Source organism: Chrysochloris asiatica, unplaced genomic scaffold, assembly GCF_000296735.1.
Source record: "Chrysochloris asiatica unplaced genomic scaffold, ChrAsi1.0 scaffold00106, whole genome shotgun sequence".
Lineage (NCBI taxonomy): Eukaryota > Metazoa > Chordata > Mammalia > Afrosoricida > Chrysochloridae > Chrysochloris > Chrysochloris asiatica.
Genome location: NW_006408624.1, coordinates 5,878,356 through 5,904,654, shown reverse-complemented (window position 1 = coordinate 5,904,654; position 26,299 = coordinate 5,878,356). Strand labels below are relative to the sequence as shown.

Genomic DNA, 26,299 nt, shown 5'->3' with positions numbered 1-26,299 from the left:
GGTAGTGAGGTTGGCCCAGGATCAGACATTGTTTCATTCTGCTGTGCATAGGGTCGCTATGAGTCGGTTCCGACACGATGGCACCTGACAACAACAACATGGATACTCTTCTAGAAGACTGGAGGGGAAAATGGAAAGAGGAAGTGACAATGTTTACATAGAAGTAAAACTATAAATGCAACATAGAGAACCTAAAACATCCAAAGGACATCATGATGAACAGAGCTGGCACCCAACACTGAAGACTTGAACAATGAAAACCAGCTCAGAGAAGCAAGTGATGAGGCTTGACAGCTGAGAAGAGGGCTAATGGAAGAATCATCAAGCTGCCAATAATATTCTGGAAAAAAGGTAAAATAGTCCTCAAAATCTCTGTTGGCTAATGAGAGGATACACCAAGTCTCTCCCTGGAACAGCCCTTATGATGGGCCCGCACCTAGATGAGGGTAACTGGAAGGCAGGCAATGGAGCACTGTGGACAGAGAAGAGGACAGGCATAGGTATGACACCTGGTTTGTTCCATACAAGGGATGCAACTTTGAGAGCATCATCTGGATTCTCTGGATCAGTTTTCTCATCTGAAAATGCAGATGACACCTAGTAGCGCATGGGCTGGTGTGAGAACTAAGTGGCTGGACAAGATCTCGCACAGTACTTGGCATATTCAGAGGCATGTGGACAAAAAAATCCTATCTGGTAGTATTAACATTAGCCTTCCAATGAAAAGATGAAAATGACTTTGGCGCTCCCTCCTCACACTGTGCAGATTGGCCCACAGTGAAGCTGCTGCTGATGGCAGCTTGTGCTATGTCCCCAATACATTGTGTGTTTCCATCTGATCTCAGACAACTGTGTCTAGTAGACATGGTACGACCCTCCACTGCTTAAAGATATGGCAACAGAGGCACTAAGAGGAGACGGAACTTCCTTAGGACCCCACAGCTAGTAAGACCCCAACAGGCAGACTCTCTCCAGACTGTGAGCTGTGGCCCAGCATCTGATGCTACACCAGTGATGTGATTCTAAGCCAACTTTACCTGTGAAGCAGAATAGCAAAACAAAGCAGTGTGAGAGAAGTTATCAGTCAAGACCATGGCATGATGCTAGAAATTTAAAAAGCAAAAATAACATTTTTTATAAACAAGGTGGTAAGAATGATAGAAGACAGACATAAGACAACAGATCACTGAAACATACTTTAGCTTCGGTAAATTTAACTTAATAATAGAATCATGACAACAGAAATGAGTAGTCGAAATAAACTATTCATTAAACATACAGCTTAATGTGGTGCTATAGGGTAGGTACTAGACTACAAGGTCAGTTTGAACCTCAAGGTTGGTGGTTCAAACTCAACAGAGACTGCTTGGAAACCCTATACAGGGTAACTGTAGGTCAGAACTGACTCAATGGCATTTAACTACAAAAACAAAGTTAGAAATGTTAGAACAATAGCTGTCTGAAATGAATAGTTTAAAAAGTACCAAATAAACTATGTCAGTAAAAAGTACTACATACGAAGGTGTTTCAAAAAGTTTGTAGAAAAATGGAGTTAAAAGATAATGGAATATTTTCACAAATTGTTTGGAGCCCTCTTGTACAATGTTGTAGTTGATGTAAATTCTCAGATGTTCATTCACTCAAAGATGTTCAATGTTATGATTCATAAAGATAATGATATTAACAAGAAAAGGCAATTACCATGAAAACTGCCCCCCAAAAAGAAGGTACTTAACTTACATCAGAACCAACTTACATTGTAGTTGGCACACAACCCTGCTGTTAGTTGGGGACAACCTGTACAACCATTCACTAAAAGTTCCAGACAGTGGAGCTTCACAGGCTCCAGGTAAGAATTCCTTTTTATACTCAGCATAGGATTCTTCTCACGGGAAGAACAATCACTACGCAAAGTCATTCTCAAAAATGCGTAATTATATGTGTGACTGCTCGAGTTTTCACATGCCCACAATCTTTTTGCCCTTGGGCCTGCTTCACCAGGGCACTGGGACAAGGGGTTGTAGGAGTGGGTACTTGTAGCATTGACTTACAGGAAACGGCATCTTCAATCTGTGTCACATTAGCAAAATGGGCAGTGTTTGGGATGCCCAAGCACCTCATGCCATGAGCATGACGCCATTCCTGGGGAAAGAGGGAAGCAAAAGGATAATGTGAAATGGGAGTAGCTGGACACACAGCACTGTCTTCACCTGACCCTTTGAGAAGGACTCCACTTGAAGGCAGTGTTTCTTTCTCAAGTGCTAGGTATAAACTAGCTGTGACGAGTAAGCAGCAGGTATTTTATAGAAGCATTGCACTAATTTGCCTTTCTGAACAGGTTTATAAAATCTACATCCAGTAGTTTTTCAAAAAAAAAAAGACTCTGGGTCAACATCACAGAAAACAATTCCAAGACTAGTCATCTACCTGCTTTGGGAGAGCCTTAGGCAAGTCATGTAGTTCCCAAAAGCAGCCCACAAAGCCTCATGTATGATATACTAGCAGACCAGTGTCATCTTTGTAAGTAAAGGAGAGAAAGATAGGAGGTGAAAGACAGCAGGGAGACTAACATAATGACAGTTTAGGCTCAGGAATGACAAATAGTTTGAGCTTTACCCTATATGCAAACTCAGGATTGTAAAGGCAGTGTTGAAAAAGATTCAGAGAAAACTCATGTGTTTGGCGGGAAAGAGTCATAGTTGTTATTGTTGTTAGGTGTCACTAAGTTGGCACCAACTCATAGTGATCCTCTGCACACAGAATGAAACACTGGTCCTGTGCCAACCTCATAATCACTGCTACACCTGAGCCCACTGCTGCCGCCACTGTGCCAATCCATCTCATTGGGGGTCTTCCTCTTTTTCTCCGACCCTCCACTTTACCAAACATGATATCCTTCTCCAGGGATTAGTTCTACCTGACATGTCCAAAGTATGAGACTCATATGGCCATCCTGGCTTCCAAGGAACATTCTGGCTGTACTTCTTCCAACACATTGGTGTGTTCTTTCGACAGTCCAAGGTACTTTTAATATTCTCCTCCAACATCATAACTCAAACACATCAATTCTACAATCTTCGTTATTTACAATCCAACTTTCACATGCATATGAGGTTATCAAAAATACCATAAATTGGATCAGGCACATCTTAGTCTTCAAACGGGTATCTTTGCTCTTTAACACGTTAAAGAGGTCTTGTGCAGCAGATTTGCCCAATGCAATACCTTGTTTGATTTCTTGACTGTTGCTTCCGTAAGTGCGGATAGTTGATCCAAACAAAATGAAGTCTTTGACAACTTGAATATTTTCTCCATTTACATCGATGCTATTGGTCCAGTGATGAGGAATTTTGTTTTGTTTACACTGAGAGATGCAACCCATACCAAAGGCTGTGAATTTCAATCTTCATTAGTATTTTAAATCCTCTTTGTTTTCAGCAAGCAAGGATGTACCATCTGCATATCGCAGCTTGCTAATGAGCACTCCTCCTACTCTGATACCATGTTCTTCATATAATCCAGATTCCTGGATTATTTGCTCAGCATACAGATTGAATAAATATGGCGAAAGAATACAAGCCTGTGCACACCTTTCCTAATTTTAAACCATTCAGCATTCCCTTGTTCAATTTGAAAAACTGTCTCTTGGTCTATGTACAGGTTCCTCGTGAGCATAATTAAGTGTTCCATAATACTCATACTTTACAATGTTGTCCATAGCTTGTCATGATCCACAGAGTTGTAAGTCTTTTTGTAGTCAATAAAGCACAGGTTAACACTTTCCTGGTATTCTCTGCTTTCAGCCAAGATCCATCTGATGTCAGCAATGATATCCCTCATTCCAGGTCCTCTTCTGAATCCAGCTTGCACCTCTGGAAATTCTCTGTCAATGTATGGTTGCAACTGTTTCTATATTATCTTTAGCAAAATTTTACTTGTATGCTATATTAATGATATTGTCCAACAATTTCTGTATTCTGTTGGGTCACCTCTCTGGAATGGGCACAACTATGGATCTCTTTCAGTCAGTTGGCCATGAAGTTTTCTTCCAAATTTCTTGGCATAGATGAGTGAGTGCCTCTAGTGCTGTATCAGTTTGTTGAAAAGATTTCAATTTGCATTCCATCAATTCCCGGTGCCTTGTTCTTTGCCAATGCCTTCAATGCACCTTGGATTTCTTCCTTCAGGATCATTGACTCTTGGTCATATGCTACCTCTTGAAATGGTTGAACATCAATCATTTCTTTTTGGTACAGTGACTGTGTATTCCTTCCATCTTCATTTGATGCTTTCTGCATCATTCGATATTTTGCCCATATAATTCTTCAATATTGCAAGTTGGATTTTTTCTTCAGTTCCCTCAGTTTGAGAAACACTGAATGTTCTTCCCTTTTGGTTTTCTATTTCCAGATCTTTGCACATTTCGTTGTAATAGCTGACTCTGTCTTCTTGAGCTGCCTCTTGAAATTCTCTATTTAGCTCTTCTTTTACCTCTTTTTCTTTAGCATCTCTATGCTAGCACATTCCAATCTCTTCTGATATCCATTTTGGTCTTTTCCTTCTTGTCTTTTTAATGACCTTTCGCTTTCTTCCTGTATGATGTTCTTGATGTCATCCCACTACTCTTCTAGTCTTTGGTCTAGTGTCTAATGTATCAAATCTGTTCTTCAAATGAACTCTAATTCAGGTAGGATATGTTCAAGGTCATATTTTGGCTCTTATGGATTTGTTTTAATATTCTTCAGCTTCAGCTTGAATTTGCATATGAGCAATTGATGGTCTGTTTCAGTCTGGCCCTAGCCTGATTTTGGCTGATGATATGGAGCTTTACCATTGTCTTGTTTCCACATATGTAGTCAATTTGATTTCTGTGTATTCCATCTGGTGAGGTCTAAGAGTATGGTCATCTATTATATTATTCAAAAGTTATTTGCAATGAAGAAATCATTGGACTTGCAAAATTCTAACATGAGATCTTCAGCATTTCTATCACCAAGGTTATATTTTCCAACTCCCAATCCTTCCTTTTTGTTTCCAACCTTTGCATTCCTATTTCCAGTCATGATCAAGATATTTTGATTGCATGTTTGATCAATTTTAGACTGAAGAATTCTTCAATTTCATCATCACTGGTTTTAGTGGCTGGTACATAAACTTGAATAGTAGTGGTATTAACTTCCTTGTAGGCATATATGATGAATATTATCCTATCTCAGACAGCATTGTACTTCAAGGCAGATCTTGCTATGATTTTTTAAATAATGAATGCGATGCCATTTCTTCTCAATTTTCATTCCCAGCATAAATCATGTGATTTTCAGATTCAAAATGGTCAATACCAGTCCATTTCAGCTCACTAACCTAAGATATTGATGTTCATGTTTCATTTCATTTTTGACAATTTCCAATTTTCCTAGATTCATACTCTGTACATTCCATGGTCCGATTATTAATGGATGCTTACAGCGGTTTCTCTTTATTTTGTGGAGATGTGCTCTATCTGCAAATGAAGGTCCCAAAGGCATTACTCCACTCATGTCATCAGTCACCTCTACTTTGATGAGGCAGCTTTTCCCGTTGTATTTTGTGTGCCTTCCAACCTGAGGGGCTCATCTTCCGGCACTATATCTGACAATATTCTCGTGCTGACAGTGTTCCACTGCTATTCATAAGATTTTCGGTGACTAAATATTTGGAAGTTGCCTGTCTCTTCTTCTTCCTCGTCTGTCTTTGTCTGGAAGCTCAGCTGAAATATGTCCACCATTGCCCTTCTGGTATTTAAAATACCGGTGGCATAGCTTCCAGAATCACAGCAACACGGAAGTCACCACAGTATGACAAACTGACAAATTCAGGTTTGTAAAGGCAGTGTTGATTCGGAAACCACTCAAGTGTTTGGCAGGAAAAAAGTCATGGTAAACTAATAATATTTGTTGTAAGAGAGGGAGAAAGCAGTTTACATGTATTTGCAATCCTAGAACTAGGAAGTCTTTTCTATTCTGTGAAAAAACAAACAAACAAAAATCCACTTACTGGAGTTTCACACAAACAATTCCTTGTCTTAAGGATAAGTTAATAAATGTCATTCCATTGGTTTTTTTAATCAAAGAGGTAAAAGTTCATTTAAGTTCCAAAGAGAGATGCAGTCAGCCCCTCTGTAGTCTCAAGTAATGGAGATGGGTTAAAGAAATGACGAAGAAGTCAGACTAGTCTAAGATGTTGGTAGAAAGAAAAGAGAGAAGTTACAAGAATAAGCAAGAGAAAACAGAAATGAGGTTCAATTAACTGAGTGGTAGAATGAAGCAGAAACTCTTAGGCGTTATTCAAAGCTAGCACAAGTGTTTAAAGCTAAAGTCATCTGAGTGACTTTAAACCTCTCTGTAATTCCCCTTCAGCTTGGACACTAGTGGTCTTCTCAGGCTGTTCTGTCCTCTTCCCTAGAATTCTCATGTTTCATACTTCAATTTCCAGGAGAAATGGCCAAATTCCTTACAGCAAAGTGCCGCTGGAAAGCCTTGGGCCCTCGGTAGGTATAGTTTCCACAAATCTCACAGTTGTAGTTGATGTTTAGGCCATGAAGTTTATACAGCCAGTAAGGAATGGGCTAAAAGAAATCAGATAAGAAATTATATTAGGCCAACATCTGCTAAGGGTTGCACTGCTTTCAAAATGGGGGCTCAGGGAGTGGGGGTAGGAGCAATGGGTGGCTGGTCATTCTGGGACTCACCTTGCCATCCCAGCCGAGGGGCAGGTTTTTGGGGTTATAAATGATCTCGTTCTCTTCATCCTCACTTTCACTCTCACTGATCTGCTCTTCCTCCTCCTCTTCTCGCTCTTCTCCTGTCCTCGCCTGCTTGCGTTGTACGTTCTCATGAGTGAGATGCCGTTGTTCCTGAGGCAGGTCCAGAAATGAAACGCAATCAGAGGAAAACCAGTACAGTATCAAAAGGGAAATTTCCTGTGTTCCCATTACCCCTGCTGACCCCTCACACCAAGGATAAGGGTTTTTTCTCTCTTGGAGAAAAATGGACCCTCCTTGAACCTACAGGAAAAAGCCAAAAGTTTTAAGTTATTTGCCTAAATTATTTATCAAAGGGCACAGATTATCACAGAACAGAGAAGAGTCTCATCTACTCTGTCTCTAAAATACAGTCTGAACTAGTCTGTTCTCCTTTCCACTATTACTGCCCTCACCAAGATTGACCCTTAGCCTCTCCCCATTCCAGTCCGCTGCCAGATTATCTGCTTTGAAAAAAAAAACAATCTAAGGGCACATCCTCCTTGTAAAGAGCTTTTTATTGATTTCTTACTGCTGACAGGACACATTGCTAACATAACTCCTACATTTTCTCAGACCACTCCCTTCCTTGTAAGGCACACTACTTTCTGAACATTGAGAGGACTTCAAAAGTGTGGGGAAAAATGGAATGAAAACAATGGAATTTTTCCATGAAGTTTTGGAAGCTGCCTCATGTAACTTCCTTTCATAATGCACCTTTGTACTTGCTGTTTCCTCTACTTAGAACCTTTTTTCTCTCTTACTACTTAGAGAACTCAACCTCCACCAGTGTATTGTAACTTGTGTCCCGCTGGATTGCAATATGTCTGTCTCCCTAACTGGAGGTAGGCTTTCAAGAGCAAGAGGCTGTGTCATATGCATCACTGTACCCGAACATCTGAGTGCTGGTGGCACTGTATCATAAGCACTGGACTACTAACCACAAGGCTGGCAGTTAGAGTCCACCAGATGCACTGCAGAGAAAGAGGCTCTCTGCTCCTGTAAAGATTTACAGTCTCAGAAACCCTATACGGAGTCACTGTGAGTTGGAACCAACTTGTCAAGAGCCTAGCAACAGCAGCTCAAATATCTAGCACATTGCCTGGAAACTATCAGATTCAGTAAATGTGAAATAATAGGAAAATTCCATCAGTACAAAATGAGAGTGACTTCTGGAAACCGTTCTGGCTGGAACTGGGTCAAACTCCAAAGAGAGTAGTGCCACCTCCTGGCAGGGAATGCAAAATACTCTGAAAACAGGAGACTGGTAGGTTCATTTCATGCCTTTAGAAGACCGCTACTCAGACTGCTGCCCACCCTAGCACAGCCCAAGTACACAGTGGCAAATACATTGTTGTGTGCCATCACAGTGATTCTAAGTGGTCCTAGAAGACAGAGTAGAAATGCTCCTTACAGGAGCCAGGTCTTTCCTTGAGTGAAGCCCTGGGTGGGTTTAAACAGCCAAACTATCGCTTAGTGCTCCAGCACTTACTCATTTATGCCATCAGGGCTCCTTGTGGAGAATATTATTAAGTGCCATCAAGTCGTTTCCGACTCATAGCAGCCCTGTATAGAGTTTGCAAGGAGCAACTGGTATGTTTGAACCAATGACCCTGTGGTTCAAACTGACTTTGCAGTACAGTGCTTATCTTAAAACACCACACAGGAAATTTAAGTACCCAAACTTCCAATGTCTGGCTAGTCTTTCTCACTGAAAATAGTCACAGCAGAGGAAACCAACAGGGACTTAGTCTTGCAGCTGTTACAGGTGTGCCTTCAACCAAGGGCAAAATGCAAACATCCGTGCCAATTGACAGATAGGTTAACTTCTTAGGGGACAGCTGTAAGCTAGAGCCACCTAATCAAACACCACTGAGGAGCTACAAAGACAAAGTCTCAGGAACAGATGAACTGTGCAAAAGCGGACCCCATCAGAAAGGATGGTCTTCGTCAGCACTCCGTGAAGCACTAGCCATCTCCTCCGATGAGCTCTTCCCTGAAAGAGGTCTATTTTCCTCCTAAATCTTGCCCCTACCTCTTAAGAGATCTTAGTCAAGCTAGGCCTTTTCTCACCCTAGCCCACCATTTGGCTCCCTCCTCAAAGAATATTCAGAGAGTAGGCCATAGCCAGTTTTACATCACTAACACATTTTCTGGGCGTGTAGGCGATAACTTTTCATAGTAAGCCATATATACCCAAATAGATGTTAGTAGCCTTTCTCTGATCTGCCTGCACTATTCTGGATAGTAATTAGAGGAGGGAGCCTATTCTCTATGCCAGTACCCAAAAGAGATTTCCAGCCCCATGGTAAGTGGGCAACCTTGAGAATACAGCTGACAGAACAGGAAGTTAATGAAAAGATATAGATGCTGAGAGACTAAAGACCCCATTTTCTGTTCCACTAGTTTAATGTAAGTTTCTTCTCTTATTTCCTAAGAAATAATCCTGTCTCACTCATACCTTAGACGACAGTTACTTACCCCAAGAATTTCTACATATTCATAAATCTGGGCTTCTAGGAAAGCGATGTCTTTGTTCCTCTCAGTGTCTCTGAGAACAAGAAATAAGCTGTATCACTCAAGGGTTATTTCACCAATGCCTTGCACCCCACATTAGGGAACATCTACTCCAGAGCTGCATTGAAAACTACAATATAAACACACTGAAAGCACACAGTCTGCTCAGCTCAGGACCTGCTAACACAAGTACTGAGGCTATTTCTCAGAATGTGCTCAAAGGTCCTCTTCGACCTTTTATAAAGACTTATAAACAACATTTAAATCCCCATCATTATAACCTACAAAGGAAGTGTGATATGGAAAAAAGAGCTCTGGAGTCAGGCAGACCTGGGCTTAAATCCCAGGTAATTATGACAGAACGGATACATTTTCTAACCTGTTTTAAAAAAAAAAAATCTCAATGACTCTCCAGGGTTCTAAGAATCAGAAAAATAGTCACACAAAAAGAAAACCGGTAGAAGTATGTGAATCAAGAATACATTCAATGCAGATAGGTCTCTTGTGATACAATAGTGAAGAATTGTTATTAGGACTGATTGTGAGGATTGGAAATGTAACGGTGGTCATTTTATAGCAAGTAGGGGAGTGATTAACTTTGCAGTCTAGGAGTGGAGGGCCCTGGAACCATCAATGGAAAAGAGCGGAGAGTGGGACCCTACCCAGAGAAGCAGTAATGCCTGAGATGGAGGCAGAGACCATGACGTGGAGAGATGGAGCAGTTGGGGACTTGAGATCCAGAGACAGAGAGAGACTGTGTGTTGACGACCGGGGGTGAGGGGGCAGGCTTTCAGGGTATACCCTTTGGTTGGTTGATGATGCATGGAGGGGATTGTAGCCGTGGCAATGAAACGATATACAATAGAATGAATGTAAAACTAATGTTCTCCCATGTAAACTATCACATAATTCACAATAAAACATTAATAAAAAAAAAAATCAAGTTCTTACTGTAAGCGGCCTAAGGTAATTTCAGAAAATGGTTCTCTACTCACTTGATCCAGAAAACCCCACAAAATCATGCAAATCCAGAGGTTCAATTCTCTGGGTCCACTTTAAGAACACCCATGAGACTGCTCAGGCCATCAAGGGTATGAATATCTGAAAAGTCACCAAATATCTGAAGGATGTCACTTTGCAGAAGTGTCATTACAAAGTAATGTAAGTGCGACATTACAATGGTGGCAATGGTAGGTGTGTTCAGGTTAAATAGTGGGGTTGGACACAGGGTCAGTGGCCCAAAAAGAGTTCTGAATTTTTGCTGCACATGCTTAAAAATGCAGACAGCAATGCTGAACTTAAGAGTTTAGATGTGGATTCTCTGATCATTAAGCATGTCTGGGCCAACAAAGCCCCCAAGATGTGCCACCAAACTTACAGAGCTCATGGCTGGACCAACCCCTACAGGAGCTCCCCCTGCCACATTGAGATGCTGTTGTTGTTACAGGCCGTGGAGTCGGTTCTGACTCATAGTGATCCTGGCACAGGATGTCCGAGGCTATAAATCTTTAGGGGAGCAGAATGCCTCACCTTGATGACTGAGATTGAGATGATCATGACTAAAAAGGAGCAACTTGGTCCTAAACCAGAAGAGCTTGCACAGAGGAAACTGAAGAAGCAAAAATGTATGATGGAGTGAAAAAAAAAAAAAGTATGATGGCTTGGGAGTATATTAAGCTTAAAATAAAATGCAAATAAAGTAAAAAAAAATTAAGAAAAAAATTCAGGGTCACTAGCAAAAATAAACTTAGAAAACTATTTTAGAAAACTATTTATCACTTTATTCTCCCTAGTGGTGCTGTGGGCTAATGTGTCAGACTGCCAAATTGTTTGAATTACAAGGTCGGTGGTTCAAATTCACCAGCTGCTCCTTGGAAACGCTATACAGGGTCGCTATGGGCCAGAGCCAACTCGAAGGCCCTTAACAACAACAAATGGTACCTGTAGCACTGTCTCAGCCTTTGAGGCGTCCCCTACTCTTAATCTCCTGAGTACCATTCACTCTCGACTCTATAGATTCATAGCGACAGTACTCTCTATTTGTGGAAAAGAGGGTAGACTGGACTGCTAGGATACGACTGTCTTTAAAATCTGCTGTGGTAAGAAATTCTGCTCAAGTATAAACTTAAGGTGCCACTTCAGCCACTCACCGCTTGATGCCCTTTGACTTGGGATTTTTGGCAAACAGGGAGGTGTCAAGTGACTCTAGGGACTTCCCTTTGGTGCTGAACAGCCTCTGGGCTCGCTCTTCTAGGGTTCTGAGACAGGAGGGAAAAGGATTTCAGAGTTAATTCACCATACAAATGTGCACCATACACATTTTTACAGTATAGGGTTACAGAAAGAATGGAACCATTCTAACCAGCCATAGAAAATCTAGCAAACAGTTAAATAGACAGTTTTGATTTAAATAACAAAACAAAGCAGGAAGAAAAAAAAACAATCCACAATCTCTTACCCGCCACATTTCAGGCCTAAAGCTAAGAGTGCAGATTTCAATCTGTCCAGACCCAGGGAGGCCAACTCCTGTACCAAAAAGGGAAAAGTTATATTATTATACAAGTAGACTTATATAAAGTACAATGAATGCTCAAATTCAGGTCTTCTCAGACTGGTGTGTGTGTGTGTGGTGTGTGTGTGTGTTTTCCTGAGGCAGAACTTTATGTTTCACAGCCAATTTCCCAGTAGTACTTTCAACCCTCCAATGATTCATACTTAAACACACTGTACTGTTACATTACCTCCACCAAGGTTAATAAAATCAGAAGTATTATTACATAGGTTTCAAAGTAGCTATAGAATTTTTATTTATTTTCACCTTCCCAGATTCTTTGCAGAGACTGGCCCCGGAAGCTGGTGTCTTATTAGAATACAGCATGACATTAAAAACAAGAAAGCATGTGGTCTGGAGAAAGGGTGTACAGGTGAGCAGTAGGAAACATACCTCCCAGGAGGAGAAAGCAGAAAGGTCCAGATGGGCTCCAGCATGGGTCAGGGCACTGCTTGTCTCTTTCTAGTAAAAACATCATAACATTTACTGAAATCCAGGAGCCATCTAGAATGTCAGGTGGCTGGCCCCTTTCTTATACATATAGATGAGTAAAGACCAAATACAGGGACAGGACAAAAAACCCAGGCGATCCATTTCTCTCTGAGGGTTCAGTAAAAGCTCAGGCTTATCTCCAGGAGTTTAGATAGATAGCAGAGATTTCCAACAGGTTACCTAACAAGGTTTGAGATACTAGGCACCACACACATCAGTACTAACACTGTTGTTAAATGCCATCGAGTCGGTTCCAACTCATATTGATACTGTATAGGTTTTCCAAGGAGTAGCTGGTTAGTTTGAATCACCAACCCTGTGGTTCAAACTGACCTTGTGGTCCAGTGCTTACCCTACAGCACCATATAAGGACTCTGGTTAAAACCCTGGGTCCGCACTATAGCAAGCGGGTCCTGGCAAATCTATTTCTAGAGTACAAAGAAAAAACCTTGCATGCCTGGCAGGGAACAACACCTCATGGCCACAAGTGTAACTGAGGGACTCAACAGGTAATACTCCTGACAGAGAAGTGAAGCTGGAGATTAAGTAAATTCAATTCCCTGGCCAAGTCCTCCAGCCCCACCTCCACTGAAACTCACCGGCCATCCAGGAAAGGTGCCATTCTCCCACTTCTTCTCAAAGTCAGTCTGAATCTTCCCAAAAAGTTCATTCTGATCTTGGAGGGGCTTCACCCTATCGGTGTAATCCTGAAGGTACTCAAGCAGCATCTCTAGGTATCTATAGAGAAACAGGCAATAAAGAGGAAGCATCAAGAATGTCTAGTTCTGATCTACGGCTATGCTCTATAGAAGAGATCTGTCATTCTAATATTATCAGTTCTTAAAGGACTCACAACTGACTTCCCCCTAACTGTCACTACGATTCTGACCTTTTCGACCTTGTTTCACTCTTATGATACAATTCCAAACACTAAAGTTTTCATTAATTCCATACATAAAAGATTTCACATAAGAAGAAACCTTAAAAAGAGAAGCCACTAGGCGAGCAGATCACTAACCAGGAGCAAAACAACACAAACAAAACTTATACATCAGACCCAGGCACTTCACTTTAGACACAATCTGAGAATGTATCATTTTCTCCCACTCAACTCCAAAGACAAAGAGGTCTCTGGATGTAGACCAAGATACAATGAACAGTAGTATCGACATAAGATCACAGTATGCCCATAGCTACATATTCTTCCACAGCTAGAGTACTACAAATGTTTTCATGACATTCCAAACCCCTAAATGAGCCCTGGTGTGGTGCTAGAGGATAAGCACACTGGACTGGAAACCCTAAGGTCAGCAGTTCAAATCCACCAGCCCTCTACAAAACCCTATACAGGGTTGCTACAAGTTGGAACCCACTAGATGGCACACCACAACAACATGCTCTAGAAAGGCTGGAAGTCACGTGTGAGGGGGCTTCAAAAAACTCATGGAAAAACGGAATCAAAATAGATTTTTTCCATGAACTTTTTGAAGCTCCCTCATATGTCTTCAAAATTCAGAATTTTGTCCTTAAACCTTCATATTACATACTCTTTTTATCAATCTAGCAGAGGCCCCAAAATTATTAATGCCTACCTCTTGTACTCTGCATTCTTCCTTTCTTTAGGAATGTCAAATAACTGGTCAAAAAGAGACAGGTATGTGATATAATCCAGCTTCTAAAAAGAGATGACATAAAATTCAATTACAACATAATCTCTCATGACATCAAAATGGAGTGTTCCCTAACAAATAACAAGGGCCAGCCCATTTTAGTCTTTTTATTTCCCATTGCTCAATTTCTACACTAGCTGTTGTATGCATTCCACTGTACTGAGAATATCAGACACAACCATCTGCAAAATAACAGTTAAGTTCATATGTAGTTAGCTGAAAACAGCATTCACTGAACACTTACTGCACACAGGCACTTGTTTTAAGATTCTGACATCCATTACATCTGAAAGGTCCTGAAAGGTGCCATTTATCCACTCATATAAACACTGAGCATCTTTGTACCAAATCCTGGGGATATAGCAGGAAACAAGATGGCCCAGGGATCGGTCCTCACAGAGTTTAAAGTTTAGTTACTAAACATTTTGGACATTTCGTCACACCTTCATGAGGCACTTAATCATATACTTCATTATACCCTTTCTGACAGTGTCAAAGTAAACTTTGTCTCTTACAATAAGTTACCTTCAATGTCTTTAGATTTTCAGATAGTCCTTACCTGACAGATTTTTTTCTATTTTTAATCTGGCCCGTACCTAGTGGAGTGCTGGTGGCATTGGAGGCTATGCACTGGGCTACTAACCACAAGGTTGGCGCTTTGAGTCCACCAGCCACTCAGTGGGAGAAAGATGAGGCTTTCTGCTCCATTGAAGAGTTACAGTCTCAGACACCCTATTCAGGGTTGCTATGCGTCGGAACCGACTTGATGCCACCAAACAACAATAGTAACACCATGTACCTAGTACTGCATGTGCATAACACATAGGATCAGATATGTATTTGTGGTTCTAATTTTTTTTTTTTAAGGTCTACCAAAAAAGTAAGACTGTGCTGTGAATTTATCATAGAAACCTGACTTTCATTTTGAATACTGTTTCATTCTAAGAAAGCATACCACTTTCTCCCTAATATAATACAGAATTAAAGACACTCTGTAACTGTCTCATGTCTAGCAGCCCAGCCCAGTAGCCCGACTTACCACCACTGGACTCAGAACTACCTCCTTCTTCCCTCTCCCAGGCCTTACCTCAGACGCCTTCAAGTTAATGTATTTGAGGTAACAGTCATGGAGATCAAGGTAACGACCATATCCCTCTTCATCTGTGAACTCCACCAAGTCTGAAGGAATCAGAGACACCAATGACCAGGTAGTAAAGACCACTTTCTTGGACTAGCCTTTTTAAACGTGCTGCTTGTTCCATAAGGCATCCCCCATCATCAAATTGTCCTCCCTCAACTCCTGCAGTGAACTGACCTCAGCTCTCTGAGCCAGTGACTCAGAACTAAGCTATCACAAAGCAAACATTTTGTCCAAGGCTAATTTGGGATGTCAATCTAGTCCAGAAATCAGCAAAGAAAAAATAAGCAAGAGAAACTAGTTAAATATTCCCTGGGGAAGTGAAGCAATGAAAATTTTGTTCATTTACAAAGAATTTCCTCTGGGGCCCTGCTTTCCAGGCTCAAAGGACAAAATCCTGTAGTTGACAGTACTGTCCAAGAATGTTAGATCCTACTTACTTTGTGCCTCTTCACTTGGGTTCTCTCGTGCCTTCAGGAGCTCCTCAAATTCTACTGACATTGGCACACAGATCTGAGGCAAAAGAGAAAAGTTTAGGGCATTCGTCAACATAAAAATTGCAATGTCAAAGGAATGGGCAGTACAGAAAGTTGGACTTCTGATGCTTTACTTGGCCTTGATTTCTCAGCAGGGGCCTACTAGTATTCTCTAATTACTTTGCTTTATCTTCTTCCCCCTTTTTTGTAAATACACCTTCCATATATTTATCACTCTCCTGCTGCTTTCTGTCTTCCTTTTCCTGCCCGCCTTTCCAATGCATGTCCACACTCCCCATGATCTGCCTTTACCTGTCATCAGACGCTCATTCCCACGACTTCAATGGAGTGCCACATCTCCATTCTCACTACACTTTTTCTGACTACTTTTGAGAATTTAGCCACTAAAAACCATACAAATAGCAGTGGACCATTGTTACATAGAGTGCAGGGATATGTCAACATTAAGAATAACACCAAAATTTTGTGGTAATGTAGAGGTTTATGTGTTGCTGTGATTCTGGAAGCTATGCCACAGGTATTTTAAAAACCAGCAATGTCAACCAAGATGGACAGGTTTCAGCTGAGCTTCCAAACTAAGGCAGACTAGGAAGCAGGAGAGATGGATGACTTCTGAATATTTAGTCACTGAAAACCTTATGATTCATACCTCATTTGGGTGCTTCCGGTGGAATTCCTTTATTTGCTTGAGTCTATTATAAAATTCAGCAAACTCATTGGGTCCTGAAATGGCATTGAGCTCCTCCTTTCGTAACCTACCATTTCAGGAAAAATTCACAGAGCACAGAACACAAAGTCAGTCCTTAAACCATGGCTCCTCAGAAGTACTAATTCCTGGATTACCTGCAATCGTTACTTACCCATCCTTATCATCATACAAATCCCTCAGGTTCCCACTGACTTCCATATACCTCTGAAAGGCAAACACAAACCCATCAGAATAAAGCAATTTGCACAATTGCAGAGCTAAGCAACCTACACGGCTCTTTGATCAAGGCCAAATAAACCTAGAGCAATATGATATTAAGTTCTTGGGGGTTTTAGTACCTTTAAGAGTGAGAAATAGTGTTAATTCTCATGAAATCGAGATTTCTGGGTCCCATAGGGACTGGGGTGACCCATCCAAGCTATGTGCCTAGATGGGTCTTTGAACCTTGATGAAACTAATCTTTGATGTCAAACAGTAGTAAAAGCAGTTTAGGCACTAGGTTCTTTTGAAGCTATATGTAGTTTGTTTCCAGAAACAGAAACTCCAGGGTCAAATTAGAAGTTGTGCTTTAGGATAAAGTGTTGGTATATAAACAGTGACTAAATTTTGAAATTATGGATCTAGAACCTATTTTTTTTCTACTGAAGTTCCAGTAGACATTGGGTTCCCTATTTTGCTTACTTCAGTGTTGTACTATTTAAAAGTGTGGTACTGTCTTGGCTTTTTCACCCACAATCAGGTAGCATGGCCAAGGCTGACTCTGTCAGCTTTCAAAAGGTTGTTTTAAGTTTCAATTCTCTCCTTTTCCTGAAACAACAACAACAAAAACACAGCTTCCTATGTGGGCCTGCCTGTCTAAGTGGCACAATTTACTAAGAATGATTGGGTCATTAGTTGTTGTTGTTAAGTGCCACAGAGTCGATGCTGACCCATAGTGATCCTATATAGGGTTTCCGAGGAGCAGCTACTGAGCCTGAAACACCGATCTTGCATTTCAAACGGCTTTGCAGCCTGGCGCATTAACCTACAGCACCACACCAGGACTTAGTTGTTGTTGTTGTTAAGTGCCATCGAGTCGGGTCCGACCCATAGCGACCCTGTACAGGGTTTCCAAGGGTGTAAATCCTTACGGGAGTAGAAAGCCTCATCTTTCTCCCGCGGAGCGGCTGGTAGTTTCGAACCGCTGACCTTAAGGTTCGCAGTCCAATTCGTAACCACTACGCTACCAGAGCACCTTTGAAATACTCTTTGATATAAATTGGCTCTTTTGAAAAATACACTGAAAGGAGGATTGTTTATTTGGATTTGATTTGCCATGCATTAAAAGATAATAATTACTCCAAATTGCTTCTCTGAAAACCTCTTTAAAGTATGTTGGTTGGGTTGGTTGGTTAAGCGCCGTGGAGTCAGTTCTAACTCATAGCGACCCTTTACAGGGTTTCCAAGGCTGTAAATCTTTACGGAAGCAGAAAGCCTCATCTTTCTCCCGCGGAATAGCTGGTAGTTTCGAACTGTTGACCTTGTGGTTCGCAGCCTGATTCGTAACCACTACGCTACCAGAGTACCTTTTAAAGTATGTAGAAGACAGCTATAAAAATGTGATAGTTTCCTTTCTCTGGGTGGTATTCTCAATTTAGACCACAATGTTCCTTCAAAGAGTTTTATGATTGGCTTAAAGATAAAAAAGTGCTTGCATAAAACAAATGATAGCCCCAAGAATTAATGAAAGTGCATTTGTTTTGCTATTCTGGTTGAATATATATCTGGTGCTGTTTCTAAAAATAGCCCATGAAAACCTTCTGAATAGCAGTTAAACAATGTCTGATATACTGTTGACAATGAGTCCCTCAGGTGGGAAGGCACTCAAAATGTGACATGGGAAGAGATGCCTCCTCAAACAGTCGACCTTAATAATGTGGATGAGGCAAAGCTTTCAGTACCTACATTTGCCAATGGTCACAACTCAAACTGAGAAGAAACAGCTGTAAACATCTATCAGTAGTAGGAATGTGCAATGTACAAAGTATGATTCTAGGGAAACTGGAAAAAATGACAATGAAATGCTTTAAAATAGATATTCTAGGCATTAGTGAGCTGAAATGGGCTACAACTGGCCATTCTGAAATGGATAGTCATATGGTTTACTATGCCAGGAATGATAAACCGAAGAGGAAATACAATATTGTCAGAGGATACTATCCACATGTCTACAAGCACTAGACCACAAGGTGGGCGGTTAGAACTCACCAGCTGCTCCTCAGAAACCCTGTACAGGGTTGCTATGAGGCACTTAGCAACAATAACAACAAAGAAGAACAGTTAATATAAATGTTATTTGAATTCATACATCACCCACTATGGCCAAACCTGAGGGAACTAAAGTTTGTTTTGTTTTGTTTTTTAGCAATTCTGCAATCTAAAATTGATTAAACATGCAATCATGTTTGGAATGTGGAACTTGGAAATAAAAGATCACTATTTGGAAAATATGGAGTCCCGGTGTAGTGCTGTGCGTTAATGCGCCAGACTGCAAAGCCATCTGAACTGCAAGGTCAGCAGTTCAAGCTCACCAGCTGCTCCTCGGAAACCCTATAAAGGGTCACTATAGGTCGGAATCAATTCGACAGCACTTAACAACCAAGATTTAGAAAATATAGCCTTGGTGGCGGAAACAAAACGGGCGATCACGACAGATTTTTACAAGACTAATGATCTATTCACTGGAAAGACTTTTTTTTTTTAACAACATGAAAGACAACAACCACACATATACATAGGACCTCTGATAGCATAGTGGTTCCACGTTGGGTTACTAGTCTCCAGGTCAGCAACTTGAAACTACCAGCTGTTTCGCAGGAGAAAGATGACACTTTCTGCTCCAGTAGAGATTTATAGTCTTGAAAACCCTATACAAGGTGGCAATGAGTTGGAATCAACTCCATGGCACACCACCACCTGGTGGCCTAGTAGAATACATAAGAGCCAAACTGATTGCATTAATAAGAACAAGGCTAGGAGTCAACTGCTCATAGGGAAGTTGAAGTTGAAGCTGCAGAAAATTACAACAAGTCTTTGAGAGCCAAAGTATAACTTGGAGTAAACAGCTACATGAATTTAGAGATCACCTTAAGAACAGATTTGACCAGGGGACTTGCAGCAATTTGGCAGACTAGACAGACAAACTATGAGGACACTCTACAACAAACATACAAGAAACCAAATGAAACAGACCCAGATGAAAATTCTGGAACCCTGAACTTCAGAGGCAAGGTTAGAGAAGTGGATTGAGTGCTTCCTGGGAGGAGAAGCAAAGCAGGAAAGGTGAGAGAGGGACGCTGACTTGTGAATGGCTAGCCAGATGCAATCAATGCAACCATCTTATGAGTAGTCTGGCAACAGGCAGAGGCTTAGCAGAGCAGATCACACAGGCTACCCACTGGGGAAAGGTGCCATTCCTTCTCTTTCCCCAGGCATCCCAGGTGATAACAGCTGTGGCCAGCTCCCACCCTCACCCACCTCCATCCAACACAGACCTTGCTTTCTGGGGAGTTCAAAGCCACAGAGTTGGAAGCATACCAATGTGAGGCAGGGGCTGGTTGTGCTATTTTGGTGCCTGGAATCAGGTAGAATCTGCTCTAGACTTACGGAACCCAAAGAATCACTAGACTAGCATTTAACTAGTCACCCTGCCCCCAGCCGCCCTGTGGTAGCTCCATCAAGGGCCTCCATGAATTACTTCTGAAGTGAGTGTCCAGAACAGTGATAACACCGCAACTGATAAGAATTCCATCAAGGCTAGGAACTCTACTGTCACATCTCTCCAACACCCAGCTCATGAGCTCCTTGTCTTACAGGAGTCCCCAGAATTTTCTCTTCTCCAGGTCCAACAGTTGCACTGTTTTGCTTTTGTTTTTTCCCTTTTATTGTTTCATTGCTGTTGTTTATTTTTTCTCTTCCTTCTTCTCTTCCCATTCTCTTGGATTTTATGCTGTATGGCTCTGCTTTTGTTTTTCCTTTTTTTTTTCTGTTCCTCATTTCCACTCTTCTTTTTTTACCCCCTTTTGATCTTTCTTTACTACTCTCTCTTTTCATCTTTCCTCTTCTTGGTTTTTCTACAAGATTTAAAAAAACAAAAACTTTCTCCCTTTTATTTTCTCTCTTATTTCTCTCTTCTGTAACTCCATTTCTCCTCTTGTCTTTATGTTATTATATTCTTTATTTCTGGTTGCTGCCTGTTTTTATTTCTTTGCTTTTTTTATTATTTTTTTAATTCTTTTTCCAATGTTGGTTCCTTGTTTGTTTATTCTGTTTTGTTTCTCTGTGTGTGTGTGTGTGTGTGTGTGTGTGTGTGTGTGAGGGGGTGTTTCTCTCTTTCCCACCTGACAGGAGACAACAACTGTGCCCATACAGCCTGGCCACAAGCATACCATGCCCTCTGCAGCACCACCCATTGGGCAGGAGCTCATACCAGTTCCTAAGCTACTTGATCAACGAAGACACAACATCCAACACCAGCCCAACAATCCATGAAGGGTGAACATGTTTCCATTCTCTAACTATACCCACAGGAGACAGTTGGTGAGGGTCTAAGAACGTATCAACACTCAATCATAATGAAATACAAATACAAGAATCCTATAATGCTCTGCAGACAATTTTAGCAAAAAAAAAAAAAGAAAGATCAAAAGGGATGTCAAAAAATGCTGAAATTTGCTCTTGTATGTAGAATAAACTGAGTAAAAAAAGATGAAGTAAAAGAACAGAAAATTGCAAAGTGTGGCTGGAGAAGGCAAAGTATTATGATGAAATGTGCAAAGTCCTGAAATTAAAAAAAAAAAAGGGGGGGGGCAACAGGTGTGGCATTTATCAAGGTAAAGAAAACATTCAAGCCTCAAGTTGGAAGACTGAAGGATTCCATGGGCAAAATGTTAAACAACACTGAAAGCTTAAAGAAGATGAAGGAATACACAGTCACTGTACCAAAAAGAACTGGTCAACATTCAACCATTTCAGGAGGTAGCACATGATCAAGAATCAATGGTATTAAAGGAAAATGTCCAATCTGCACTGAAGGCATTGGCAAAAACCAAGTGGGAGAATAAACACAATATAATGTCTTTCAATGTTTCAGGTTCAATTTTGCTAACAGATGAGGTCAGGTCAAGTTTTGCCACATAATAATGTCCAAAAATTCCATTGGTTAGCATTCTGGATTTGAGAACTTAGATATGGGACTAGGACTGGCAATGCTGTTCACCTCCTGCAAATCACAAACTCATTAGGTCTCTAATCTTTTCTAAGCAGATTTCTAATATAGGTAAAAGCATAAAGTACAATAAACCTACATTTAACTTTTGAATAGCTTTCTTTTCCTAAAACGAGCAAATGAATTATTACTATGCAAAGGCAGTCTGGTAGACAAAAACACTTCTAACACTGGTTATGAGGGGAGCCATTCATATAGACATCCCTGTTTTAGGAAGACTTTCTGTGCCTGAATCCTCATAACTATTCGTATATGCAAGCGATACAGAATGCTGTAAGAAGATGCGACTTTCCAAGTAAAGAAGAATAAGTGATCCCCACTCACATAAAGTGTGTCAAAGCAACTCAGTGCGCTCAGGTTCTGCTCCAGCAGACAACGCTGGCCAGGGCTCAAAGTGAGAGAACCCTGTGCTCAGTCTACCTCCCCTCTCCTTTCCCGCAACCCTCACCCCCAAAGGACAGCGGAGCACTCACATCTTCCATGGCCCGTGTGCGGTGGTCAGAATTGATCTGGTCCCGGAGCTGAAGAAAAGCAGTGACACAGAGGCCGTTAGTCGGAGCCCTGGCGTGGCAAAAGCCACCCGAGGGCGGAGCTTACCCTAAACTACAGAAGCAGAGGCCTCTGGGGAGCAGAGCCGAGGACCGGACTAAGGCCGCAGCTCGGAGGAGCGCCGCGGGCTCCAGGGGAGGAGGCGCAAGAGGAGTTACCTCTTGCAGGACCGGGGAGTTAGCAAAGGTTTGAGCTCGCAGAAGGAATTGGGGAGTGCGGGAACGGAGGCGGGGCAGGCCTGAGTCCAAAGGCAGCTCTCAGCGGTTCAACACCAGCTGGGGCCCAGGTTCATAATTAGCCCCTGGCCAGGCCCTACTCACCGTGGATTTCTTAGTGAGCATCTCTTTGGCCATGACGTCCATGAGCCGTTCCCTCTCCTCATGATATCGCCGCTGTTGCTCCAGAATCGTCTCCATTTTCCCTCTGCCGCCGTAACTCAATTCAGAACACCAACGCGGCCAGTAGTAACTCCTGGCGCCTTACACTCTTGAGTCCCCGCACTGCGCGTCTGGCTGCACTAAAGTTCCGTATGACCGGAAGTACCTTAGGGACTCGAAGAAAAGTGGCACTACGAGCAGATCCAGCCTGTGCTACCGCGATGGCAGCATTGTCCCCTGCTGGTCAACGCATGGTACAGCGACTCCAAGCGGTTTGCAGATGCCTCTAGGGGGCGAACGAAATCCAGGAACCTGAATTATATGGCTGGCTTGTTATGGCTTCTTCGCACCCAGAATTGAAGAGCAGTTGAAGTGTGTTGTTCTTAAGTGCCTTCCAGTCGGTTCCGACTCATAGCGACCCTGTATAGAGTTTCCAAGAAGCAGCTGGTGGGTTTGAACCGCCAATTTTGTGGTTAGCAATCCAGTGCTTATCTTACAGCGCCACACCAGGACTCCAAAAACTGGGGTTAGGGGGAGGAAATCTGTATCTTCCCTTCTAGGTGAGAAATGAAAACTACATCCACACGTTTGTATGGGTATCTGTTCATAGTGGCGGTGCTGATGGTTATGTGTGTGTGTTTGAATCAGTTCAGACGCAAACCTAGCCTAGATTGGGTTTCCAAGGCTGTAAATCTTTACAGGAGCATGGATTGACTGGTAGATTAACTGCTGAGTTTGTGGATTATAGCCTAGCTCTTAATCTACTATGCTACCTGGGCTCCTCCTTTCATTGTTGTTGTTATGTGCCCAGGAGTCGTTTCCGACTCATAGCGACCCTGTACAGGGTTTCCTAGGCTGTAAATCTGTACAGGAGCAGAAAGCCTCATCTTTCCCCCGTGGAACAGCTGGTAGTTTCGAACTGCTGTACCTGAGGTTCGCAGCACGATTCATAACCACTGCGCTACCAGAGCTCCTTCCTCCTTTCATAGTAGCACTATTTATAATTGTCAAACAAACAAAAACTGAACAGAACCAAAAGTGGTGACCATATAAGACCATATGCAGCATATGCATAGTGCTGCGCTGTAGGATCCGCACTGGGCACTGGACTATACGAGCCACAAGTTTGGCAGTTCAAACAACAACATACAGAGGAACCTTGAAAACATCATGCTAAATAAAATAAGCTAGACACTAAAACAACATAGTGTGCATGATTCCATTTATATGAAATTCCAGAAAGGCAAATCTCGGGAGACAGAAAGTAGATGAGTGGATGCCTGGGTAGGAAGTGAATTTGGAAGTGACTGCAAGTGGGCACAAAACATCTTTTTGGGGGTGATGGAAATGTTTTAAAATTGGATGGTTGTGATAGTTGCACAACTCTATTAATTTATTAGAAATTATTGGATTATGCAACTTAAATTCAGTGAGTTGTATGGTATGTATATTACACTTCAGTAAAGATGTCAAGGTATATATGAACCCCTGAAGAATGATGGCAATGAAAAATCAGAAAGCTGAGCTAGTGTAAGGTGGGTCTTAAACAACAAAGAAAGGTCATTTTTTCGAACTACTGATATTTGTTTTCAACTTTCTTATTTTGCAAACTTTTATCATTTTACGAAACAAAAAAAAACCAAAACCGGTAGCAAAAACAGCAATGAGTTTCCAGAATCTCTTCATCAGTTTTCATGTAAATCAGTGATTTTGAAGCTGGTGTCCATGTAAATACTAAACACAGGCCGATTTACCTTCTGATCATGTGCGTTCACGTGATTTGTTTTTTAGCTGCTGAGGACTGGTTATTTAATAAACAGCCATGATATTTTTGGAGTCCTGGTATGAAGCTACAGGATAATATAGTTCAAACCCACCATCAGTTCCATGGAAACCCTATGGCAGTTAACAACAACAACAATTAAATTTTTTAGAACCAATCTGGTTTATCCAAAAAAGTAAACATTTTTTGCTGTGGAGCATTTTCTTTTTTAAGAAACGCTGAGATAAAATATAGAATATATATTCTGTTTGGTTCTGGCACAGATCATTTCAGATCCCAATTACCTTGAAGATCACTGAAAACATTTGTAGAGCGTTACTTGTTTTGTACCACGTTGTTGCTGTTAAGTGCTGTCAAGTCAGTTCTGACCCATAGTGACCCTATATAGGATTTCCAAGGAGTGGCTGGTGAGCTTGAATCGTCGACCTTGTGATTCAAATGACTTTGCAGTCCAGTGCATTAACCCACAGCGCCACATCAGGACTCCGCTATGCCTCATAATGAATAGCATTTCATTCAGAGGCTGCCCAGAGTTTGAACTACATCATAGCTTCTGCATTCTTTCTGATTTGGATTATGGCTCCCTCCAGTATTGTTATGTGCCATTGAATAGGTTCTGATTCATAGTGACCCTGTATAGGGTTTCCAAGGCTGTAGCTCTGGTAGCGTAGTTGTTATGAATCGGGCTGCGAACCACAAGGTCAGCAGTTCAAAACTACCAGCAGTTCTGCGGGAGAAAGCTGAGGCGTTCTACTCCCGTAAGGATTTACAGCCTTGGAAACCCTGTACACGGTTGCTATGAGTCAGAACCGACCGACTCCACGGCACACAGCCACCAACACCAATATTTACAGAAAGCCTTATCTTTCTCCCTCAGAGCAGCAATTGGACCCAAACTTCTGACCTTGTGCTTAGCAGCCTAATGTGTAACCCACTACACCACCAGGGCCATATTATTGGAACAAAAGTTTTATGCTCCTGTTAAACAGGCTTTCTGTTTTGTAGATTCATTTATATAAAGCAAGACTCCTTGCTCTGGACCCTGGGTAGCCATGATTACTGGGTGCTGAGAGGAGGAAGCTCCCTTTTGCTCACAGCATAAGATCGTCTGGAAGCAAGCAGAAATGCAGCTGGAAGTTCGTAGTGAGCTCACCCACCACTTGTTCAAGATACATCTTTTGCTTAAATGGAAGGAGTATAGTAGTTTTGCAGTGTTAATAGTTGCCAGTCTCTCAGGCTTTCAAAATAGAAACCACTGCCTGGTTAGAATTACTGCAGTGAGTTAGAACTGTTGTTGTTAAGTGCTGTTGAGTCCGTTCTGACTCATAGAGTCCCTGTATAGGGTTTCCAAGGAGTAGCTGGTGAGTTTGAACCGTCGACCTTGTGATTCAAACCGACTTTGTGGTCAAGTGTTTATCCTAAGTGCTACACCAGGACTCCATGAGTTAGAATACTTGCCTCAAACTCTGATCAAATCTTTCCATATTAGATTAAAAACAAAACAATGCAGCCAATGTTGTTGTTGTTAGGTGTTATCAAGACAGTTTCCTGTTGAAATACTACTGCAACTGTTTTTGAATGATCTTCAGCAAAATCTTACTTGCATATAATATTAATGATATCCACAATCTATTGGATCCCCTTTCTTTGGAATGGGTACAAATATGGATATTTTCCAGTCAGTTGACCAGGTAGCTGTCTTCCAAATTTGTTGGCATAGATGAGTGAGCGCCTCCAGCACTGTGTCAGATTGTTTTCTGTCAATTCTTGGAGACTTGTTTTTCACCAATGCCTTTAGGGCAGCTTGGGCTTCTTTTAACACTATTGTTTCTTGATCATATGTTACTTCCTGAAATGGTTCAGCATCGTAGTCCAATTCCTCTTGGTACAGTGATTCTGTGTATTTCTTCCGTCTTCATTGGATGCCCATGATGTAGTTCTTAGGTGCCATGGAATCGGTACTGATCCATAG

General features: G+C 41.6%; 1 protein-coding gene and 1 pseudogene across 2 annotated transcripts in view; one reads left to right on the top strand and one right to left on the bottom strand.

The window, feature by feature from the left end:
- Positions 1 to 22,856, bottom strand: part of SF3A3 (splicing factor 3a, subunit 3, 60kDa) — a 27,223-nt gene extending 4,367 nt beyond the window's left edge. The window contains exons 1-15 of one of the 2 annotated variants that reach the window (XM_006867557.1): positions 22,488 to 22,856; positions 22,092 to 22,139; positions 16,504 to 16,556; positions 16,293 to 16,398; positions 15,587 to 15,659; positions 15,096 to 15,187; positions 13,931 to 14,013; positions 12,938 to 13,076; positions 12,240 to 12,308; positions 11,754 to 11,821; positions 11,446 to 11,553; positions 9,260 to 9,329; positions 6,728 to 6,892; positions 6,494 to 6,604; positions 2,052 to 2,142 (exon numbers count right to left, since the gene is read on the bottom strand). In XM_006867557.1, coding sequence (XP_006867619.1) covers positions 2,052 to 2,142; positions 6,494 to 6,604; positions 6,728 to 6,892; positions 9,260 to 9,329; positions 11,446 to 11,553; positions 11,754 to 11,821; positions 12,240 to 12,308; positions 12,938 to 13,076; positions 13,931 to 14,013; positions 15,096 to 15,187; positions 15,587 to 15,659; positions 16,293 to 16,398; positions 16,504 to 16,556; positions 22,092 to 22,139; positions 22,488 to 22,583 — 1,372 coding nt within the window. In that variant the 5' untranslated portion in view covers positions 22,584 to 22,856. The remainder of the gene's footprint in view (positions 1 to 2,051; positions 2,143 to 6,493; positions 6,605 to 6,727; positions 6,893 to 9,259; positions 9,330 to 11,445; positions 11,554 to 11,753; positions 11,822 to 12,239; positions 12,309 to 12,937; positions 13,077 to 13,930; positions 14,014 to 15,095; positions 15,188 to 15,586; positions 15,660 to 16,292; positions 16,399 to 16,503; positions 16,557 to 22,091; positions 22,140 to 22,487) is intronic. The other variant, XM_006867558.1, reaches the window with a different exon arrangement.
- On the top strand, positions 10,275 to 10,934 carry LOC102843012 (annotated as a pseudogene).
- Positions 22,857 to 26,299: the final 3,443 nt, after the last annotated feature.